Genomic DNA, 21,028 nt, shown 5'->3' with positions numbered 1-21,028 from the left:
TGAGGAGGCTTTTAACACAAAGCACATCCTCTCCCTCAGCACCTCTCTGCCCCAGAGGCAAATACATTTTTGGGACACAGCCTAAGCATCATCCCTCCTATCTTTTTTGCTCTCCTCTCCAGGCAACTCTCTCACGTATCAAAGTTAAACATGGAGGAAAAGGCTGCAGCCCACACAGTCAGTGTTGAGCAGGTGTTCATAGCACTGCCAAAGCACAGAACTCCCAATACCAAAGCAGGAAGAAGCAGCCTTAGATGCAACAGAGCAGCTGTTGAACTCACCTGCATCTACAACAGCCCCCATGACCCATCATCTCAAGAACTCCTATCCTGCACTGACAGCACTGCCTGATCAGAGTCTTTGAAGCATCTCCAGGGTGAATCTCAGAGAAGAGACATGAACCAAGCTCATCATTTCAGGCTATGCCCACCTCCATCCTCACTCCCTGATAACATGCACCCAGTGAAGTAAACGATAAGCCAACACATTTTAACTCCTTTTTTCTTATTTTAAAACCTGATGCCCTTAACCTTGAAAGGCATATTCCAAGCATTCATAACCTTGAAAAATTCTCACCCGTCTCCTAGGAATTGGGCATCTGATATCAGGCTGGTCACCAAAGTTTTTGTAAGTAATATAGTTTTCAGAACAGATCAGCACCCCACTAGGGCCATCAGAACCACCAGGAACTGAAAAACAAAAACAGCATTAGGAGAAGAGCCCTTACCATGGATGTGACTTACTGTCTGCAGACTATTTCTTTCGGGTTTTTTTAAAGCAATGCAGTTCCCAGAGCTTTCTACAACCTTAGATATACAAATCTGCTCTTACTGAAAACAAGGACAAAAGACTGAGCACAGCTGCCTGTGCCAGCACGAGAACAGGTCAGGTGGAACCATGAATGATGCAGCTTCAGACAAATTGCTTAAGTTTTATCCTTCCTGCCTTATTCTTGTCTAGAAAGCCATGACAAGCTCAGAACAACACACTTGCAAGTTGTCAGACACAAACCTTGGGTTACTGGCATGTTTGCTTGCTGTCAGAAAAATCCATCAGATGGTTTTCTGACACACCTTTTTTTTTACAGTATGGAATGCTTCTATTGAGATTCCAGCCTAACAAAAAATATCATCAAAACAGTAGTAATGGTCAGATCCAGCCCAATTACTTGGTGCCTGGCAGCTGCACACAGGAAATGAGACAGGGCAAGCATACAAGGATGCTCTCCTGGCTCAGCATCTTTTGTGCTTGGAGAGGAACCTGCAGCAGCTTCACAGGCTGAAGGTGTGAGGTCCATCCAAGCCCTACAAGTGGGTTTTTAGTCTGTGAATTCATCTACTGCCTCTAGTTGATGGAATCCCATGCAAGAGAACACAACAGCACCTATGCATTACCTGAACAGAAATCCTTTTGCATTGCTACTACCAAATTTCAGGAGCACTCTCAAACCACAGCTCCTTCTATGAATTCCTGCCTATTTCCATGTGTGAACCATCATTCATTACCTGATCCCAAGGTCATTTAATTTCTATCAATGGCTCAGCCTACCAACAAAATAAATCCTAAGACGTAAGGCATATTGATTCTGTTTCCCTGAGGAATGGGAACCAAGTAAACCCAGGAGAAAACGACACTGTGGGCAGTACCTGTTATGAGGAAGTTGCCGTGCTCTTCCAAGGGCTCACTGTATTTCCTAACAACGTGGTTCAAACCCAAATCCAGTTCATAAAATGTCAATGTCTGTTGTGTGTTGGCTGCAGCTTCTCCTGTTGGATCATTGTCTGCTTCCTAAAACAGAACACATGGAGGCATCTTTCAAGAAAAGTAATAAAAGGAGCCATAAAGCTGATGCGTGGGGAAACAGTTTTGAGTAACAATAGAATGAAGCCCAAACCACAACTTGCTGGAAGATGCAGTAAAGAAGTTCAGAGGAAAACAGGCACATTTGCATAGCAAGCATAAGAAGAATCACCAAGACAGAGGGTAACTGCCCATTCTGACTGAAGGCAAAACAAAAAGCCAGTAAGTTTGTGACAAATGAAAACTGTCTCAGGCAGCAAAAGCAGCCACTCTTCCCCACAGACAGATGGAGAACAGAAGAGGGAACGACAAAACTCAAAACTCAGAGAGAGATCAAGTTCTTCTCACCTCATAATCCATTTCCAGACATGCAAACATGGGGTTTTCAAATCCCACATCGACTCCCACCACGTGGTAGACCAGGGTATTGGCCTTGTGGGCTTCCAGCGGGGAGGAAATGGTGAGTCGAGCAGCAGCATCTCTGTTCAAGATATACACCAACTTCTGCTTCTCAATGGCACCTGCAAGAAGGCACAACAGCACCTGAAGCCCAGCCCCTGACAATCAAACCTGACCATACCTGCAGCCCAAAATCGAGGTGCAACTTGGCAAGACAGTATCAGTGTTACTTCAGCTGAAGTTCACCATTGGTGTTTATCTCTGTGCCACCAACTAATTGTAAATGCCTCATCTCTCAGGCTGCAAGCACAAAAGACAATTCCAGCCCTTTAAGGGGCTGACTGACCCTCTGACCTACATTCACCCAGACCAATGTTCCATCTACAACAGCTGTGAGCAGATCTACTCACTCATTTCACCACAGCACAGACGACAGACTGCAGGGAAGGAAAAACAAATGGAAACAAGCAACCCAGATGTTCCACTGTTTAAAGCCATTTGGCAAGATAACTTTTCCTCAATAGTTTTCAACTAAGAAAATGCATTCTTGCCTGACACACAGAACCCACAACATCACAAACACTAAATATCAACATCATGGCACAACTGTGACTGTGCTACCTTCTCATGCAGGAAACCCGGGCTTGAAAAGAAATTATTATTTATTGCTATTACCAGTATAAAGTGGCACTGGTAAACCACCACCATTTCATCTCACTGTGCAGGAAACCAGCACTGCACAAAGCACCCTGCCAAGTCACTAACACACCTTGTGCTGAATCTGACAAAACAAAAAGACTTCTTCAAGTGTCCTTCTACCCATGAAGCCTGATCAGAAATGCATCTGGCTGTCTTCAAGAGACATCTCAGAGAAGAGACATGAACTCAGAACATCATTTCAGGCCATGGGACCTGACTGACTACACTGCAGCACCAATGACTGCAATCCCATCTTCTCTCACACACTTCAGGGCTCTCTGCAGGTCTAACCAAGCTGGTCTCTTTCCAACTTGTTTGGGCCCAGGATCAGAATTCACTTATGCAACTCCATCAGCATCAAGGAACTATTCTGCATGTCTGCACTCTCCTTGACACACCTCACAGCCCAACTAACTGCCCAGGAAACACTTCCAGCTACACCTGGATCACACTTACTCCAAAATAGAGGGGAGGAAGAGGGGAGGAAGAGGGGAGGAAGAGGGGAGGAAGAGGGGAGGAAGAGGGGAGGAAGAGGGGAGGAAGAGGGGAGGAAGAGGGGAGGAAGAGGGGAGGAAGAGGGGAGGAAGAGGGGAGGAAGAGGGGAGGAAGAGGGGAGGAAGAGGGGAGGAAGAGGGGAGGAAGAGGGGAGGAAGAGGGGAGGAAGAGGGGAGGAAGAGGGGAGGAAGAGGGGAGGAAGAGGGGAGGAAGAGGGGAGGAAGAGGGGAGGAAGAGGGGAGGAAGAGGGGAGGAAGAGGGGAGGAAGAAAAAACCCCAAGGGAAACACAACCTGACAGTGACTTACTGATCATGACTGCACGGCCCTTTGGGTCCACAGCCAAGTACTGTCCTGGGACAATCCTGCGACATCCACTCTTGCCAAAGGTCTCCTGATGGATCTTCTCAAACACGTTCTTGGAGGGCTGGTACTCCAGGATGACGATGCGCCCCGAGTCGCTGCCCACCACGATGTAGTCCTTGGTGCCCCCTGTGAGCCTGAAGGCCATGAGGGACCGGATCACTCCAAACACCTCCACGGTCAGCAGGGTGTGAACCTTCCCCGTGTTGGGATCCGGGCGGAGCAGCTCCAGGATCTTGCCCCGGGAAACAACAATTTCTTGTTGTTTGGTTCCTGAAGAACCCAAAACATGAGGACAAGTCAGCAACAGATCATGCAACTTCAGGAAATGGTACAAGGGAGAAGGGAAAATTTCATGGCTACTGAATGTCAAGAGTTTTAAGATTATTATAATAGAATTCAAAGCAATTTATTTACTGCATCAGGTACCACTATTGTTCCAGTATCTTTTGAAACACAAAATTTGGACAAAATACTAAATTAAATCTATAGATAAATTAGATCTATAATCAATCCAAACGTCTCTTATTTTTCCACAAGTTACCCCAACTCAAGTAACAAGAGCAAATGATAACTTAGTATCATAACTGCTGTACTGAAGCAGATCAGCCTCAGCACTAAACCAAATAAAAAACATCTTTTTTCCTACAGTACCCAAAGGAGCTCAAGCCAAGAGGCACGAGGGGAGGAGATTACCTGAGAAATTGCCATGGATAGCAAAGCTAATGCCAGTGGCTCGCTGCAGCGTCAGGTTGTACAGGAACATGTTTGCAGTGAGTTGGCTTCAGCTCCCTGCAGCTTCACTGAGTCTGCAACAGGTAGGACAGAAATATAAACTCTGCAAAAGCACAGCCTTTCACACAGCACAGAGAGAACGCTGCCCTCGTGCAGCTGCACGTTCCCCTTTGCATCAGGAGCCTGACTGCCACAGTCACCAGTTACTCGGCATTTACTAACGCTACGAGGCAAAAGGTTGTCCCCAGGGGAGCTCCTTATTGACGCGCGACGGAGCAGGACTCCCACTAATTACTGCTAATTACTCGTGGCTTTAGCTGCTCAGAAACCGAACGCAATTAGGGAACCCCTCCGGAGGTGCCGGGCGCCGTCACACCTCCCGGATCCGCTGACACCTCCCGGATGCCCAGGCACGTCCCCCCCGCCGGCGTTTCGCTGAACGCGAGCGCAGCCCCCGCAGCCCCCGGTCCCCGCGGGGCTGGAGCGGGAGGGAGCCCCGGCAGTAACAGCACCGCCCTGCCGCCGGTATCCGACCAGGCAAACCGGCCCTGACCCTTCCCGCGGCCCCGGAGCCAGCCCCGTCCCGCGCTCCCGCTCAGCCCCCGGGCCCGGCCCTGGGTCAGTGCCCGGCCCGGCCGCCACCCCGCTCCGTCCGGGCCCCGGGGGCCCGCGCCGCTCCCCACAGCAAACCCGCGGCCCATCCCGCGCGTGGTGACGGCGGAGGAGGTGAGGGAGGGCGGCCGTGGCGTCTCTCACCGTGCGGACGGCGGCGATGGCGGTGGATGCTGCTCCGGCCTAGGCGGGCTCGCCCCCGGCCCCGTCCGCCATCAGCCCCGCGCCTGCGCGCTGCCCTCCCGCGCCTTCTCCGCGGGGCTTTCTGCGGGCCCGGCGCGCGCGGGCGCCCCGTGGCGGGCGGGAGGCTGCCCGAGGCAGTGCCTGAATGATTCGCGGCGCGATGGCAGCGCTCCCTGAGATAAGAGCCCTCCCAAAAAAACCTCTCCGCCGTCTGAGAGCGGAGAACATCAGCGAGCGTCAGCCGCCCGCGCCACCGGGGGCAACCGAGCGGCCGCCAGCACTCAGGCAGCGACAGCGACAGCCCCGACGGGCCTCACGACGATACCGGCCGCGTCAGCGGCGCCCCAAGATGGCGGCGGCCAGAGCGCCGCCGGGGGAGAGCGGCGGCCCCGCCGCCTCCGCCCTGTCCATGGAGCGCATCCAGTCGCTGACTGACCTGGCGGACCTGGAGGCCGCCTACAGCCGGCTCTGTGAGGAGGAGGTGCGTGGGATCGGGCCCGTGAGGCGGCGAGGCCCCGGCGGTGCGGGACGCGGCACTCGGAGGTGTTCGCTGCTCCAGCCCGCTCCGTCCCGCCGTTGCGCTGACGGGGAGGGCGAGTGCCTCGCTGTCACAGCTCCCCTGGTTGTCTGGATCCTCTCCAGAGGTGTTTCATACGGGCTCAGCCGGCCCCGCGGCGGCCGCGGATCTGCTGTCCCCGGGTCGCGAACAGCCCGGGGACTCCGGGGCTCGTGCGTTGGAGGCTCGGCCAGGGGAGGAGTTTGTGGGTTATCCGACTTAGAAGCTGTGTGGTGATGTTTCCATAACCGATGCTTTAAATGGCAGAAATATAAAGATTTATAGGATTAAAATGAGGGTTTAGGAAGGATTTCTTTGTCACATGAGCTCTTGGAAGCGCTAACGCCTTTCTAGCTCAGTGTCCTTGACTTTCACACGGGGTCTGTGGTAAGTTGGTGGCCTGGGGAGAGCTAAAGGCACACACAAGATTTGCTTTGTCTTTTTTTTCCCCCAGAAAGTTGTGCAAGAAGAGCTGGATGCCCTTCTGGAGCAGCAAAGCACTATAGGGAACAAGATGGTTGCTCTTCATCGCATGGGGTTAGTGCTTCTCACCCTCTCTCCTTCCTTCTTCTCACTGCATGACCTGAGTATGTATTTGAGTGTCGTAGGGGAACATTCTCAGAAATTGTCAGACTTCAAATCAGTTTGTGGCAGGGAACAGCAGCTGATTCCTCACCCCCAGCAGCTCAGCCTTCTCAGCAGCACTGGCAGAGGGCGCTGCTGTGCTCTCACCCAGACTGACCCGTTTTGCTGCAGGCTGAGGGGTTTTTGCAGGTCTCACCCCAGACTTTGCCAGGTTTCAGCATCGATGATTGGGTCAGAGGTATCGTGTCAGGCTGCCTGTAGATGTGATGAAATATTACCCCCTCTTTGTGGTTCTGTTCTGCTGCTTTGCTCCTGAAGGAAAGATGTGAAATGAGAGGGAGTGTTGTGATAGGAGCAGTTGTGTTTGGGGAGAGAACCATCCTGCTGTCACACACCATCTGGCTGCTCAGTGCTGTCTCCTCATGCTCAGTTCCCTTGTGTTCCCAGCCCCAACCTGCAGCTGATCGAGGGGGATGCCCAGCAGTTGGCAGGAATGATCACCTTCACCTGCAACCTGGCTGAGAACGTCAGCAGTAAAGTCCGACAGCTCGACCTTGCCAAGGTGACTGGGCCCAGGGGGTGGGGACTGGTCACCACCAGGCCATGTTCTGTGTGCTCACAGCACAGCAGGGATGTGCTCTTTTCTTTAGTGGGCAGGGAACTGCTTTATACTTTATTTTAGCAGGATATTTCTGGGTTCATGGATATTTCATGATATAAGGGTAAATGTCATAGAACAATAGAACGGTTTGGGTTGGAAGGGACCCTAAAGCTCATCTTGTTCCAAACCCCCTGCCATGGGCAGGGACACCTTTCACTAGACCAGGTTGCTCAGAGCTCCCAGCTTGTCCTTGAACACTTCCAGGGATGCTACTCCATATAGCAGCTGGTTCTCCAGCATCCCCTTCTATCCACACAGCTCCTGGTGCAATATCCTGGATAAAGGAGGGTGGTCTTCATAGCACCCTTGTCAGTGATGCAAGGCTGAGGACACTGGATGTGGTCATTGTCACCCAAGCCTGGTCAGGAATCTGGACTGTTCTGTTCCTTGTCCAGAGACAGGCTGAGAGGTGTCAATCTCAGGGCTCAGCACAACTGCTCAAATCAGACCAGATAACTTGTGGGTGTCTCTCTGGTCTCTGCCTGTTCATTAGAGTGCAGTGTGGCTCCTGAGCTCACCCTCAATTTTGACAAATGCTGTTGTTTTTGCAGAGCCATTGGTTTTATCACTTTCTAAGTAGTGTGAGGTTTCTGCTTACATAGTTGTTTATTGTGTAGAGAAATATTGCTTCAGTCTGTTTCTCCCATTTTCCCCCCACGCTGACTCTCCTCTCGCTCTTTCCCTGGCACATCCCATAGCAGGAGCTTTACTGGGTGCCTTTCTTGCAGAATCGACTCTATCAGGCCATTCAGAGAGCTGATGACATTCTTGACCTGAAGTTCTGCATGGATGGAGTTCAAACAGCCCTGAGAAATGAGGACTATGAACAAGCAGCAGCTCATATTCATCGCTATCTGTCTCTGGACAAGTCAGTGATTGAGCTCAGTCGTCAGGGCAAGGAAGGTGAGCTCTGTCCAGGAGGAGAAGCTGATAATTCACCTTTCCAATAGATAACTAGAGTCTACATCATTTCCCATGGCAGGTAGTCTCAGCCCAATAGACAAAGCAAAAGATCTAATTCTGGCCAAAGTTCTTAGTGTGTTATAGGCTGACTTTGAGATGAATATTTTTAAAGTGTTATTAAGTTGGAATTAACATTAGTTTAAGGGGAGCTCCTGGCACACAGCTTTGATAATATTTCAGGAGACAACTCAGCAAAAGACCAAATGTTCAGGTCAAAAGAAGTGAGGGAGGAGGCTCTGTCGGGGAGAACTGTTGCAGTGTTACAGTGTGCTACCAAACACAGCAAGTGGAAATGAAGGGGTAAATTGCCAGATCCCTAAAAGGAATGTCCTCCTGGATGTGTTCTCATCCTCCATGAAAGACCATGAGATTAGCTGTGAGTACATCACACATCTCTCTGGCTGTCTTTCTTTGCCTGTAGAGGAATTCCAGTGTGTCTTTTGCCTTTTCAATCTAGGGCTGCACAGTGTTGGTCTCTCTCCTGGGAAAAAAGGAGCCCTTGATACAGTAACTGACATTGTAATTTTTCCCTTTTCTGTCCTTTTGACCAGGGGGCATAATTGATGCCAACCTGAAGCTCCTGCAGGAGGCAGAGCAGCGCCTGAAGACAATTGTCACAGAGAAATTCGACACAGCCATGAAGCAGGGAGACCTGCCTCAGGTGGAACGGTTCTTCAAGATCTTTCCCCTGCTGGGCTTACATGAAGAGGGGCTGAGCAAGTTCTCTGAGTACCTCTGCAAGCAGGTAACAGGGTCTGTGAAACCCAGGGGAAAGCAAAACCCAGTCTCTGTCAACAGATATTGTGAAAGGAGATTTTGGCTGTGGCTTGTTAATATGAGAAACCAGCACGGGCCTTAGTTCACCTCTCTCCCTGCATTTTGCATCCTGGGATGGGCTTTCTGGTGTCTGAACACAGATCCTCCTTCTGTGGCTTGCTCTGTGACTTGCTTAAAGCTCATACAATGAGCCTGAAAAGAGAAAAACGGTTTCTGCTCTTTCTTGATCCTTGAGTTTTCCACAAAAGAGGAAGGGATCCCTGTTCAAAGGAGGAACCACACCAATAGCTCTCGCAGTGGGAAGGCCAAATAAAGCTGAGTAGGGCAAGGACAGAGGATCACCCTGTGGGATAAAGAATACGTTTGGGTGTTCAGCTGACTGGTCCTGTTGTCATGCAGGTGGCCAACAAAGCAGAAGAGAACCTGCAGCTGGTGATGGGGACAGACATGAGTGACCGTCGAGCTGCTGTCATCTTTGCAGACACGCTGACACTCCTCTTTGAAGGTAATCTTCCTTCCCTCGTTCCTGATGGATTGAAAATAGTCCATGATGAGGTTGTCTATCAGTTTAAATGTTTTTAATTTTAGCTCACAAAATGCCTCGTTCCCCATTGAGTTGCTGAAGTGTCACAGCTGAGGGACAGGGCTACAACTAACAGAATTTGTTCTGGCCAGGAGAGGGCATCACAATAAGCAAGTTTTCCTGCTTACAGTTTGCACAGGCACAAAGTGGATTTGCAAAGGATGTTTGGTTCCTCCAGGAGTCAGACTCTTCCCATTCTCTGCGTCCTTTAAATAAATGGGTATTCCTTGGAGGTTTCTTCAGACTTGCAGCTCTCCAGACAAACTGGATCCCTTAAGGATGAGCAGCTGTTGGTGCCTCCAGGCCTGGATATTCAAGAAGCACTACTGGAGAGGGAAGGGAGAGAAGGGAATATGAATGCTCTATGGGAATGTAGCCAAAGACAGTAATTGAGATTCCGTGATGATTAACCATCTTCTCTATGAAGTCTGCTCCAATTCCAGGCTGCACCACTGCCAAGTCACTCTCCCAGCCTGGCACTCTTAAAGCTTTCTTGGCAGTGGCATTAAAAGAGGGGGAGTGTTGCTAGGTCTTGGAGTAGAGTTTGTGAGAAGAAAGCAATATTGTAGAGAGACCTCCTTGGAGATGAGCTTTTTCTCCAGGGAGTTCTTGCCTTCACCAGTGCTTGCTCTCTGTGTGCCCAAGAACCATCCCTGGGCTAATTTTTCCCAGCCCTGCTCTCCTGTGACTTGGCAGGTGCTGAAAGCTCTGACTGGCTTTGGGTGGCAGTCATGCCCCCTGCCAGGTTTAGCTTGTGTGGCTTTCTCCTGGGGAAGCTTCATACCTTTTATCTTGCTGGGAGGGCAGCTGGCACACCTGGCATAGCAGGAGCTCTCTTTAGGGAGAGAGAGATGGCTTCTACTCTAGGAGATTTGCACTGCAGTAATTTCAATAAACAGTGGAGAGGATGGGAGGTGTCCTACCCAGAGAGAAGATGCCATGGAACAAGAGATGGTAATGGCAGGCCTGCAGTGAGGCACTGGAGAGTGGCTGGGCAGTTTGAACTCTTTATCTGGGGAGATGTTAGGTCTGCTTTCCTGTGCTCTGAGAACTCCTAATTGAGTCTCTCTCCTTGCTTCCCCTCTTCCCACAGGAATTGCTCGCATTGTGGAGACCCATCAGCCCATCGTGGAGACCTACTATGGGCCAGGGAGGCTCTACACCCTCATCAAGCACCTGCAAGTGGAATGTGACCGGCAAGTGGAGAAGGTGGTGGACAAGTTCATAAAGGAGAGGGACTATCACAGGCAGGTAAGAGCAGTGTGGTGATGCCTGATGCAGCCTTCATCCAGCTTCACAGGGCTCCCACTGCCATAGAGACAGCAAAGTTTGGCCTTGTGTATTGAGAGAAACGTTGCTTTGCTCCATATTTAGGATGATGGCTGAAGGGGTTCAGCCTGTAGCTGTTCCTTCTCTTGCAGAGAAGGTTTCATTGTGGGAGTGTGGTAATTGCACCCTGGGCACAGGATTCTTTGCTGTGCAGGTCTGTAGGGTGCTTTCAGCACACCTTCTCCACTGTCTTGTTCCTGCTTAGATACAGGGCTGCTGTAACTGTCTCTTGGACACATACTCTGGTGCCTCTGTCGTAGCCCCTCTGCCCTCCCTGGCAGGATGGCTCTGCCCTCGAGGAGGAGGAGGTGAACTGATGCTGTTCGCTTCTCTGGCAGTGCTTCCTGCAAAGCATTGCTATCACTCCCAGTAAGGAAGAAGCAGCTGATAACTCCCAAGTCGTCAGCTAAGACTGATAACTCTCCCTTTTTTTTTGTAATTGCAGTTCCAGCAAGTCCAGAATAGCATGATGAGAAGTTCTTCCGCTGAGAAGATTGAACCAAGGTACAAAGAAGGACTCTTTATACACTGTAACCTTTCACTCTTGAGCTGTTAATAACACTACTTAGCATTTAGATAACTCTCCTGGTCTTCCAGAGGCTTTGAGGCTATTAACGTGTAAAATCCAGTTGCTGGGTGCCCTTCATTGCCCTTTCATAAAGGCAGTTTCTGTCGTGGGACTTTATGTTGCTTAGTCATTACTTTTAAGCCTTGGCCCTAAGCATTGCTGGAGGGCTGACGGTATCAGTGCACATGAAGGCCTGAGACTTTGGTTGGCCTGTGCCCTCTACCCTTTGATGACCAGAGTACAGTCCTTGAAACACACAAAATGGAGCAGCTCCCTGGGCAGATAATTTATGACAGAATCAGGAATAAATTTGGGTCTTACTTAATCTGTACTGCTGCTGCAGAAGCTCTGAAACATGTTTTTCTTGCTAATGAACAGCAGTGCTTTCAATCTCCCTACTTTTCTTATCTTAAGTATGTACATAACCCTTAAGGAAGGCCACGAGAAAGTGCACCCAGCCCTTCTGGCACTGCCTGACTTATAAATATGTTTTGAAAGATAACTTACGTTCCTGAAGCAAGATCTGTCTGTGAGCCTGCATAACTAATGATTGCAATGGTAATATAAAGATCCACTTGCTATTTGCTCTGAGTAACTCTGCATGCATCCCAGATTTTCTGAACTTTTGCTTTTCCATATGTAAAATAAAGGTACTGTTTCCTTGCGTGTTGTGAGGCTTTGAGCAGGCTTTGTAAAATTCTTCTGTGCAAACTGATGAAAAGGCTGCTGATGTGACAGTTCCTTTTTTTCATGGTCATCTCTGATCTGAGCACTGTGTTCTGCATTGCCATGTGCTTTTTGGTCTCACATTCCCTGAGCTGTTGAACTTAAGCAGATTCTTCATCATTTTCAGAGAAACACATGGATCTGTGCACAAAAGCACATATGAGGAGATGACAGAAACCAGGCATTTCTAACACTGGCTGCTTAGGGCTCACAGAATTATAGCAAAACTGAGGTAGAAAAGGACTGAGGAAAGTCTCTAGTCCAACCTCCCACTCAAAACAGGGCTCATTTTGGAGTTGTATCAGCTTGCTTAGAGTCTTACAGTCACAGAATCACAGACTATTCTGAGTTGGAAGGGACCCACAAGGATCATCAAGTCCAACTCAAGTCAATGGCCTACATAGTCCTTACCACTGTGATTTTAATGTGGATGTCCTCAGCTATGAGGAAACAAGAGAAGCAGAGAAGAAAGCAGTACTGTAGAGATCCGTCCTTGGAAACGTTTTTTTTTGGGAGTTTGATTGCGAGTGCGTTCTTTGCACGTACCAGTTACTCTGCTGTGCTCTGCCACTGAATGGCACAGATGGAAAGGGGCAGTATTGATCTCATAGACAACACACAACTGAATGAAATTAGTGCCTCTCGCTTTGTAGTCCTGCTACATCAATTCTTGCTCTGTTCCTTGCAGGGAGCTTGACCCTATTTTAACAGAGGTCACCCTGATGAACGCCCGCAGTGAGCTCTACTTGAGGTTCATCAAGAGACGAATAGTAGCCGACTTTGAGGTGGGAGATGCCACGGCCTCAGAGGAGGTAAAGCAAGGTAACACCTTGAATACCTGTACTTTCAGGCTCTCTGCTCACTGCAGCCAGAGAGCTGAGGTAGTGGCAGAACAGACTGACACAGGATCTGCAAAGATACTTCAGGAGCATGCTGTGGAAGAGGCTTGTGTAGCCTGGCCTCCCCAAACCTGTTTTCAGCACTGGTTGTTTCCTCTAGCAGAGAAACCAACATTAAGAATGAGTATAGAGTATAACAGACAAGGTCCCCAAAGAAAGGGAGAGCCATTTGGTCCCTCAGGCACAAATCCTAAAGGTGGAGCCCACAGGGAAATCAGGCTCAGGGGTTTGGTACTCTGTGGATTTCTGGAAATCACTTGTCACCTGCAAAATTCAGCTCAGCAATTTCAGCTCCACAGTTGAGGCCTGTGATTTCTTCCAAGTTGGGCTTGGCAGGTGTGTGCCCATAAGAGAGGCAGCAAGGGGACTTGGTAAAACTACTTTCTGTCATTTGGTTCCTGCTGATGGTTCTCTCTTGTGTCCTGCAGAGCATCAAAAATACCTGGACAAGCTTCTCAACAACTGTCTGCTGAGCTGCACCATGCAAGAGCTCATTGGCTACTACATCACCATGGAGGAATACTTCATGAGGGAGACTGTCAACAAGGTAGGGCTCTGACTCTGCTGAGAACCTTTCAAATGGTTCTCTGTGTGTGCTCCTCAGTCCTCTGCTGAGCACCCCACGGGAGGGATATGAGTATATGGCAGGTCTGCAGTTGTTGGGAAGGCCTTTTGTTTCCCTTGGCCTTGAAAAGCAAGTGGTTAGCTCCGAACTTTGGCTACAGAGATACCCCTGGGTATCTTCTTGAGACATGTCTTCAAGGTCTATGGGCTACTGAAAACTAGGCTGAGTGCCAGCCCACACAGGGTACAGTCCCACTAAGGGAAGGGGGCAGGGGGCAGTTTGGTGTCACAGCACTGCTCTGAGAGGGCACTGTCACTCAGTAAGCTCGGGGCTCACAGACAGCTTTCTTTGCAGGCTGTTGCCATGGACAGCTATGAGAAGGGCCAGCTGACCTCCAGCATGGTGGATGATGTGTTTTACATAGTGAAGAAGTGCATTGGGCGTGCTCTGTCCAGCTCCAGCATAGACTGTCTCTGTGCCATGATCAACCACTCCACCACTGAGCTGGAGTCTGACTTCAGGTAATGCAGATGCACCACATTCATTGTAACATGCCTTCACCTCATGATCTTCAAACAGTGTTTGCTGTCACATGGTTTTCCTTGTGTTTTGCACAACCTCTGATTTGTCATCTCCATGGAAGATGCTCATGGGAAGTAGTGGCTGGTGTGCTGTGGGAAGCTGGAGCTGGTCATCTTTTCTCACAGTAGTAGTGACCACCTGTAGGACAAAGGAAAAGGAATCTCATGGCCCAAAATCCCTGTGAAGCTGAGTCACTACATGGCATTAGGGTGCTACTCTGCTTGATGGTACATAATCACCCCTAGTTGTTACTTGTTGATTTGAACTTGGAGTGAGCCTGCGAAAATTGTCCTGCTGTTTTTCATCCCACTGTGGGAGTGGGGAACTGACTGAAGACAGGAAGCATCTGCAGGGAGGATATTTGGGAAAGCTCAGAAACTGGGTGGTTATGTTTTTCTTTCAGCCTTTAGATGCTGTCAGGAGAGATTTGCCAGACCTCTTTTGTCCCTGTGAAGTTCCACTTACCTTGTTCAGGTCCCAGCTCAGACAGAATGCTGTCCCTTGTCACAGAGGATAGTTCTGTTGTTGCTTGCAGTTATCGCTATAAGCCCTGATATGTTCTGCTTTCTCGTAGGGAGGTTCTGTACAACAAGCTGAAGCAGGGCTTTCCAGCCACAACCTTCCAGGACTTCCAGAGAGGGGTGACCAGTGCTGTGAACATCATGCACAGCAGCCTACAGCAGGGCAAATTCGACACCAAAGGCATTGAAAGCACTGACGAGGCCAAGCAGTCCTTTCTGGTGAGTTTAGTGACTGTTCTGGTGTAGAATTAGTTGGGGTGGGGGGAAAGGCCCTGGGGAGCTCTTGGAAACAGGATTGGCATGACTGTCATGTTCAGAGAATCTGAACATCTCTTCAGGTGTGGTGGGTGGCTTGACTTTGGGTGTCTGGGAGATGTATCTCCCTCACCTCATGTGTGTAGGGCTTCCACACCAAGTCTGTGCAAGTGTGATCCTGTGAGTGTCCCTTGGGCTGCTGCAGTGATGATTCCTTCTGGTCTGGGGAAGAATCTATGCTCTTTACAGGTGTCCATCAATCCTCTTCATCACAGGCTCTGTGCAAAGGTGGTGGGGAAGCATCTTATTCACTCCTTCTTCCAGATAAAACTGTTTGCTGGCGAAGCTCAGGGCTCCTTCACATTCACTTAGCAGATTGGAGAGTTTCCATTAGAGCAGGGTTGTTTGCTCTGCTTGGCCTGCAAGATCCTCCTGTTGCCTTCTATCAGCAGTACTGCTTGAGCAGGCCAGAACATGGCAGTGAGCTACAGAGACCCCTCAAAGAGCATCTGAAGGGTCATCACTCCTGTCTTCTGCAGCATAACACATCCTTCCCCATGGTGGGATGCTGTGTAAACTTTGTGTTGTGGAATAGACCTCACTGGGAGAACATCCCTGGCTCTGCTCTCCAGGTTTGAGCAGACCTTGGGCAGAAACTGAGAGCACTGGAGAGGGGCTGCCTCACCCTGACTCATCTGCCTCTCTCGTAAGTTGCTGTGAGCAGCCAGCACTGAAGAGATTCCTTGGAACTTTGAGAGTACAAGGAGAGAAGGCAACAAAGGGAGCAGGAGGAACTGAACTCCTCCATTTCATTGAATTCTTGGTTACAGGTTTCTCTATTTCTTGAAGCAAAGAGAATGTCAGTTCTCCCTCTGCATTTCCTCATTCACCTGTCACCTTGTCTCATTTCCCTGTCTGCACAAACCCCAGCCTTATACTGACATTTAGTTCAGCTTCAGCAGGTAGAGAACAGTCTGTTCAGTGGAGAACAGATACTCCTGGCAGGAGGGCTGCTGATTCCTTCCTGTGCTTTCCTGCCTCTTCTCCTGCTCTAGGCACTGTGTATAAACCATCAACCTCAGCCACTGCTGCTTTGTTCCTCATGACACCTAAAGAAAGCTGGGGGTACATCATGGCTTCCACCAGTCACCCACAGGTTGGGCTTCACTGCAAGATTGTGTACAGAATGATGAGGCAAGGTGTAAACTGTATCAAACTCTGTCCTAGCTGCAGGTTCAGCACACAGGATCGGTTTCTGTAGTTTGTTCATGCAGCTTTGTCAGTCTGCAGTGCTTTGATCTCACAACTCTGTCCCTTAAATATTTACATTTCAGCCTGTACTGTTGGCAGGCCATGGAGCAAATGTATGGACTTGGGGCTGAGGTGCTGAGAAATTCCAGTGCATTCTGCTTGAGTTTGTTTTGGGTTTTTCCAGGTGACCTTAAACAATGTGGAAGTCTGCAGTGAAAACATCATGACCCTAAAGAAAACATTGGAGGTGCGGTCTGTATTCTTTACTGGTTTTTTCCTAAATCAAATTTGTAATATCCTCCCTTGGCACGGGTCAATTAAAGCATCTGGACTTCAATATCCTCAAATTCCTGAGGTCTTTGCCCTCCAGCCTTAAGAAAGCAATTTTGAACTGGCAGAGCAATTTCCAGCTGATGGGAACAAACGGAAATACCAATTCCCCGAGCCTGACCAACCTGGTGCAGGAATTAAATGTACATCATGGCGAGGCTGTAGTTCTCTGGTGCTGGGCTAGACAGCCCCTGGCTTCCTTTCTTGCTGTCCTCTCTCCCTCTTCCCCAGCTGGAGCCCTCTGCCTTTGTAGGGGCAAGAGCCGGGCACCTGTTGTAGCCCACAGGCCAGTGGGCAGCCAGAGCTTGGCAACATGAAGGGATAAAACCAACTTGCTCATGGATCTCTTTTCTGCAGAGTGATTGCAGCAAACTGCTTAGCCAAGGCTTCGGAGGTGAGCAAGCACAGGCCAAGATCGAGAGCTGCCTCTCAGACATGGCTGCTGTCTCCAACAAATTCCGTGACCTGCTGCAGGTGAGTGTCTCTGAGTCACTGGCTGCTGGTGCCTTCAGGGAGAACTCAGGCAGGAATCAGTTCAGCCCAGGGCCTGGGCCACGTCTGACTCCAGGAGAGCTGGGTAGGGCTGCAGTCAGCTTTGAGGCATGGAAACAGCCCCAGCCCGTTTGCACAGCTGCACCAGCTGGCAGCTGCATAAAAAGCACTGGAAGCAGCTGCAGAGCCAGAAGGAATGTTGTTCCATTTGTCTTCCCTCAGCATGGAGTTGCAGTTTGTTCAGCATTTTCAGAAGAAATATTAATAGCATTTCCATCTCCTCCGTTCTCCCTCGTGGTACAGCACATTGTCAAATTGTCCACAGCCTCACTGAGTAATGCTGAAGACTCTGTTGGTAGAAAAAAGCTGCTCTTTTCTCAAGTTTCTCCTCCTTTCCCAAATGGAAATACTCCTCAGCATGGAGCAGAAGACTGTCTGGTTAAATCCAGTCTTCTGTGGCATCCTGGGGCCTGTTGTCCTGAAATGTCATAGTGGTCTCTGGCAGGGAGAGACGCAGGAAGACCTAGTACCTCCTGGGGAAAGAAACCAAGCAAAAAGTGAGTATTTTGAGCCAGGCTTGCCTTTGTACTTCACAGAGAGGCCAGGCTATTTTTCATCTGACTTTGCAGTTCAGGACAGCCAGATGTTTTCAGACCAGCATTGCCAGAAAACCCTCTTGGGGCTTGTGGTCCGTATCGAAACCTAAGAACTCGTCAGTAGGGAGTGAAACTCTCCAGTCTGGCTCTAGTGCAGTGTTAAAACTGGCTGCAAAGCAATCAAGAGGCTGAGCAGCGAGTTCCTGTGCTGCCTGAGTCACACACACATTGAATTTGCCTCGGAAAAGGACAATTGCCAGCAGGGCCTGCTCAGAAATGCCAGTATTAGTTAAAATCCTCCATCAAATGCCAGGCAGTATCAGTACCTGCATAGTTTCATGCTGGGTGAGCTTTCGTGACACCTTGCTGAGGCAAAGGAGGGTGGCTGACAGGAGAAGGCTTTGAGAGCTCTTGAGCATCACAACGGATGGAACAGCCTTTGCTGACAACCTGCTGCTTGGGGGAGATGGTATGTGCTGGGGTTATGATTAATTCAGGGAACTCGCTGCAGTTAGAGCTTTTATCCTCCTTTTAGCTTCTCCTACTGAGCTAAGCTGCACTGGAGGTGGAAGGCATCAGTTAAGTCCAATCACAGTGTCCTGGCTGGTGCTGAGTGGAAAAGCTGAAGTTTTGTGTCCTTTCCTGTGTGCCTCCTGCCAGGAAACCTCTGTAGCTGTGTGGAATTGGCTGGGGGAAGCATGAGCCCTTCAGACCAAGCTGCAGGTCCAGCACAAAAGCAGCTTCTGGGCCAACACCCTTCCTTTTTTTCGTTGTGGTGTTCTCAGAACCCTCCAGCTCTGGAAGAATGTGGTATTTGGGACTTCTGGGCTCAGTTTCCTGTGCACGTCTGTGGGTCGGTTTCCCAAACTGCAGTGAGGATGGAAGAAGCATCAGCACATCCTGGCTGTAAAGGTTTTGTGCCTCACTGTACTCTCTTTTTGCTGTCCCCCTCAGGAAGGTCTGAATGAGCTGAACAGCACAGCCATCAAGCCCCAGGTGAAGCCCTGGATCAACCTATTCCTCTCTGTCTCCCACAACATCGAGGAGGTAAGGCTCACTGTTCTCTGCTTCCAGCTGTACCTGGGCACTCTTTATGCCCTGCTCAGCAGCACAGTCAGAGCAACACTTTCATTCCCCTCAGTTACCTGCTGTTTCCTTGGCACAGAGCAAAATACCCAGATCTTGCTCTGCAGCTGAGCCTGGAAAGGGACATTTGACTAGAGAGGAGCTTGAGAAAGCGGAAAGGGTGCAGTGCTGCTCCAGGAGGGACCACCCTTCCTGTCCTCTGGGCCGTTGGCTGCAGTTCACTTCAGGCTACATAAACAACCCTTTCTGCCTTTCACTGTCAGGAGGAGTTCAGTGACTATGAGGCCAATGACCCCTGGGTCCAGCAGTTCATCGTCAATCTGGAACAGCAGATGACAGACTTCAAGGTGAGGGAGGGAGGAAGGGAGGGAGGGAAGGAGGGAAGGAGGGAGGTGGCAGCCTGCCAGATTTTAGCCAGACCTCCATGTGGTACCTCCCAGCTTTTTACCTGCTCAGGGGAAGGGTTAGGCAGAGATGTCTTCCAGTCCCTTGCAGGGCTTTTAGGGATCCAGTCACCCCCTTCTCCTGCAATTCTCAAAGCCTGCTTGCAGGCCCCTGGATCAGTTCTGGGACACTCTCCAATTGACAAGCCTGCAAGTGATGGGTCTTTATTTGAAAGCTCTCCTAGGACTGAGGTTTGAGGACCTCTGCTCAGTTTTTCTTGACAAGAATGACACAGGTTTCTGCTTCCAGGCCGGACTGTCTCCAGTGATTTATGATACCCTCACTGGTCTTATGACCAGTCTCATAGCCATTGAACTGGAGAAAGTGCTGCTCAAATCCACCTTCAGCAGGGTAAGCAAAACAGTCCTGTACTCAGTAGTCTGGTTTGACTCCAAACCCTCAGTAAAGGGATGGGGCAGGGCAGAGGGAAATGTTATTCTCAACAAAGCTCTGCAATGACCAGTGTCCAGCTCGGGAACATCTTGCATTAGCACTCACAGGGAGAAATCGTGTTTTTTGTGATAGAGCTGAGAAGAGCTGGCACCAATAAGGGGAGTTTTACGGCAGCCCCTCTAAGCTGCAATAAATGGGCTAACTGGAACTCCTGCTCAGAGACCCTCCCCTGCTACCCTGTGACTTTTAAGTGTGTCTCTGGCATGACCCCTGGTCCTGCTTTGAGAGTTAACAGCGCTCCCTCGGTGCCTGCAGCTCGGCGGTCTGCAGTTCGACAAGGAGCTGAGGTCTCTCATAGCCTATCTCACCACAGTCACCACATGGACGATCCGTGACAAGTTTGCCCGTCTTTCCCAGATGGCCACCATCCTCAATCTGGAAAGGGTGAGCTGCACTTGGTCTGCTTTTATTGGGGGATTGTGGGAGCTCCAGCTGGACTCTCCGTGGCTTTACTGAGCTTACCCAGGTGTCACACCTACAGTGTGGGGAAGCTGGAGGAGTTGCCCAGTGCCTGATGGGTGCTTACCTGCAGGGTTAGTAGCAGGAAATCCCTTGACTGGAACCAGAGTTTGAACTCACCTGGGGGCGGTCTGTGCTGAATCATCTCCTACAACTCCCTTCTTTTTCCAGGTGACAGAGATCCTGGATTACTGGGGCCCGAACTCGGGCCCACTGACCTGGCGCCTTACTCCGGCCGAGGTGCGGCAGGTGCTGGCTCTGCGGATCGACTTCCGCAGCGAGGACATCAAGCGGCTGCGCCTGTAGTCAGACGGTGCTCGTGTCAGCGCCGCACTGGAGGCAACGGCAGGAAAGCTGCAGCCCTGGAACCTGCCCAGGGATGGGGTGATGTCTGCCCTTCCACTCACATTCCTCGGATCAATGAGCTTTCCTGGGCCTGGGAAGAAGAGCTGCCATCTTTTTGTGGGAGCAGAAACAAGGCAGTGGAGAAATCTCTGACCCTGAGAGCAGCGTGATGCTCTTTCCCAGGACACAGGCTAGTGTCAGCTCCCTGTGAGAGGCCACAGGGCAGGACAGTTGGGGGCTGGTGTGGCTCAAATGCAAGTCTGCAGAGCTCTGCCTATGCAGCTGCTGCAGATGTGTTCCCTCTGTGCCCCCAGTTTCAGGGTCAGCTACTGGAGTCACAAGTCCTGCACCCTGGCTCTCTCCTAGTGGTGATGGGACTGTTCTTCTGAAGGGAAAAGGAGTGATTTCCTTGGGAGGGTGCTTGGAAAATCACTGGAAAGCCTCTGAGGGAAGCAGGGCTGTGTCCCTGCTGGCTTGCTGTGCCCTGTACAGCTACTCTGTAAATAAATCTCGCCTGTCTAAGCTGTTGTCTCGGGTGGTGTGTGCATCTGTGGGCCCGGAGGGAGCAGCAGAGATGCAGGACCATAGCTCTGCTCCATTTCTCTTCTACCCTTGCCAGTGCATCCAGAGGATCTTCCTGCCCTGCCTGCCTCCTGCAGCAGCACTCCTGTGCTGTTCCCATCAGCCAGGGCTGTGGAGAGAAATTATCAGACCCTGC

At 50.3% G+C, this 21,028-nt stretch overlaps 2 protein-coding genes and 2 non-coding genes across 4 annotated transcripts in view; 1 reads left to right on the top strand and 3 right to left on the bottom strand.

The window, feature by feature from the left end:
- Positions 1–5,353, bottom strand: part of SF3B3 (splicing factor 3b subunit 3) — a 29,632-nt gene extending 24,279 nt beyond the window's left edge. The window contains exons 1-6 of the mRNA XM_071567299.1: positions 5,246–5,353; positions 4,451–4,563; positions 3,701–4,027; positions 2,149–2,321; positions 1,647–1,788; positions 577–689 (exon numbers count right to left, since the gene is read on the bottom strand). Coding sequence (XP_071423400.1) covers positions 577–689; positions 1,647–1,788; positions 2,149–2,321; positions 3,701–4,027; positions 4,451–4,520 — 825 coding nt within the window. The 5' untranslated portion in view covers positions 4,521–4,563; positions 5,246–5,353. The remainder of the gene's footprint in view (positions 1–576; positions 690–1,646; positions 1,789–2,148; positions 2,322–3,700; positions 4,028–4,450; positions 4,564–5,245) is intronic.
- Positions 344–423, bottom strand: LOC139677740 (small nucleolar RNA SNORD111). Its single transcript, XR_011698921.1, has one exon. It is a non-coding gene; the product is annotated as a small nucleolar RNA SNORD111 (small nucleolar RNA).
- On the bottom strand, positions 3,024–3,105 carry LOC139677741 (small nucleolar RNA SNORD111). Its single transcript, XR_011698922.1, has one exon. It is a non-coding gene; the product is annotated as a small nucleolar RNA SNORD111 (small nucleolar RNA).
- Positions 5,354–5,620: 267 nt separating the features above from the next.
- Positions 5,621–20,837, top strand: COG4 (component of oligomeric golgi complex 4). Its single transcript, XM_071567701.1, has 19 exons — positions 5,621–5,765; positions 6,295–6,377; positions 6,873–6,987; positions 7,815–7,989; positions 8,601–8,794; positions 9,226–9,331; positions 10,503–10,660; positions 11,184–11,242; positions 12,721–12,854; positions 13,360–13,478; positions 13,851–14,017; positions 14,653–14,818; positions 16,290–16,352; positions 16,793–16,909; positions 18,478–18,570; positions 18,873–18,956; positions 19,303–19,404; positions 19,762–19,890; positions 20,137–20,837. The coding sequence occupies exons 1-19, from the start codon at positions 5,634–5,636 to the stop codon at positions 20,269–20,271; spliced, it is 2,331 nt and encodes a 776-aa protein (XP_071423802.1). The 5' UTR covers positions 5,621–5,633; the 3' UTR covers positions 20,272–20,837.
- Positions 20,838–21,028: the final 191 nt, after the last annotated feature.

This window comes from Pithys albifrons, chromosome 12, assembly GCF_047495875.1.
Source record: "Pithys albifrons albifrons isolate INPA30051 chromosome 12, PitAlb_v1, whole genome shotgun sequence".
Classification (NCBI taxonomy): Eukaryota; Metazoa; Chordata; class Aves; order Passeriformes; family Thamnophilidae; genus Pithys; species Pithys albifrons.
Note: the sequence above shows the minus strand (reverse complement) of the source record. Positions and strands in the feature narration are given on the sequence as shown.

Bases quoted from the DNA above. Each gene is read 5' to 3' on its own strand.
- COG4 (XM_071567701.1), top strand. From the start codon at position 5,634: ATGGCGGCGGCCAGAGCGCCGCCGGGGGAGAGCGGCGGCCCCGCCGCC. The intron at 6,988-7,814 runs GTGACTGGGCCC...CCTTTCTTGCAG, and splicing joins GACAGCTCGACCTTGCCAAG to AATCGACTCTATCAGGCCAT. The intron at 18,571-18,872 runs GTAAGGCTCACT...TTTCACTGTCAG, and splicing joins TCTCCCACAACATCGAGGAG to GAGGAGTTCAGTGACTATGA.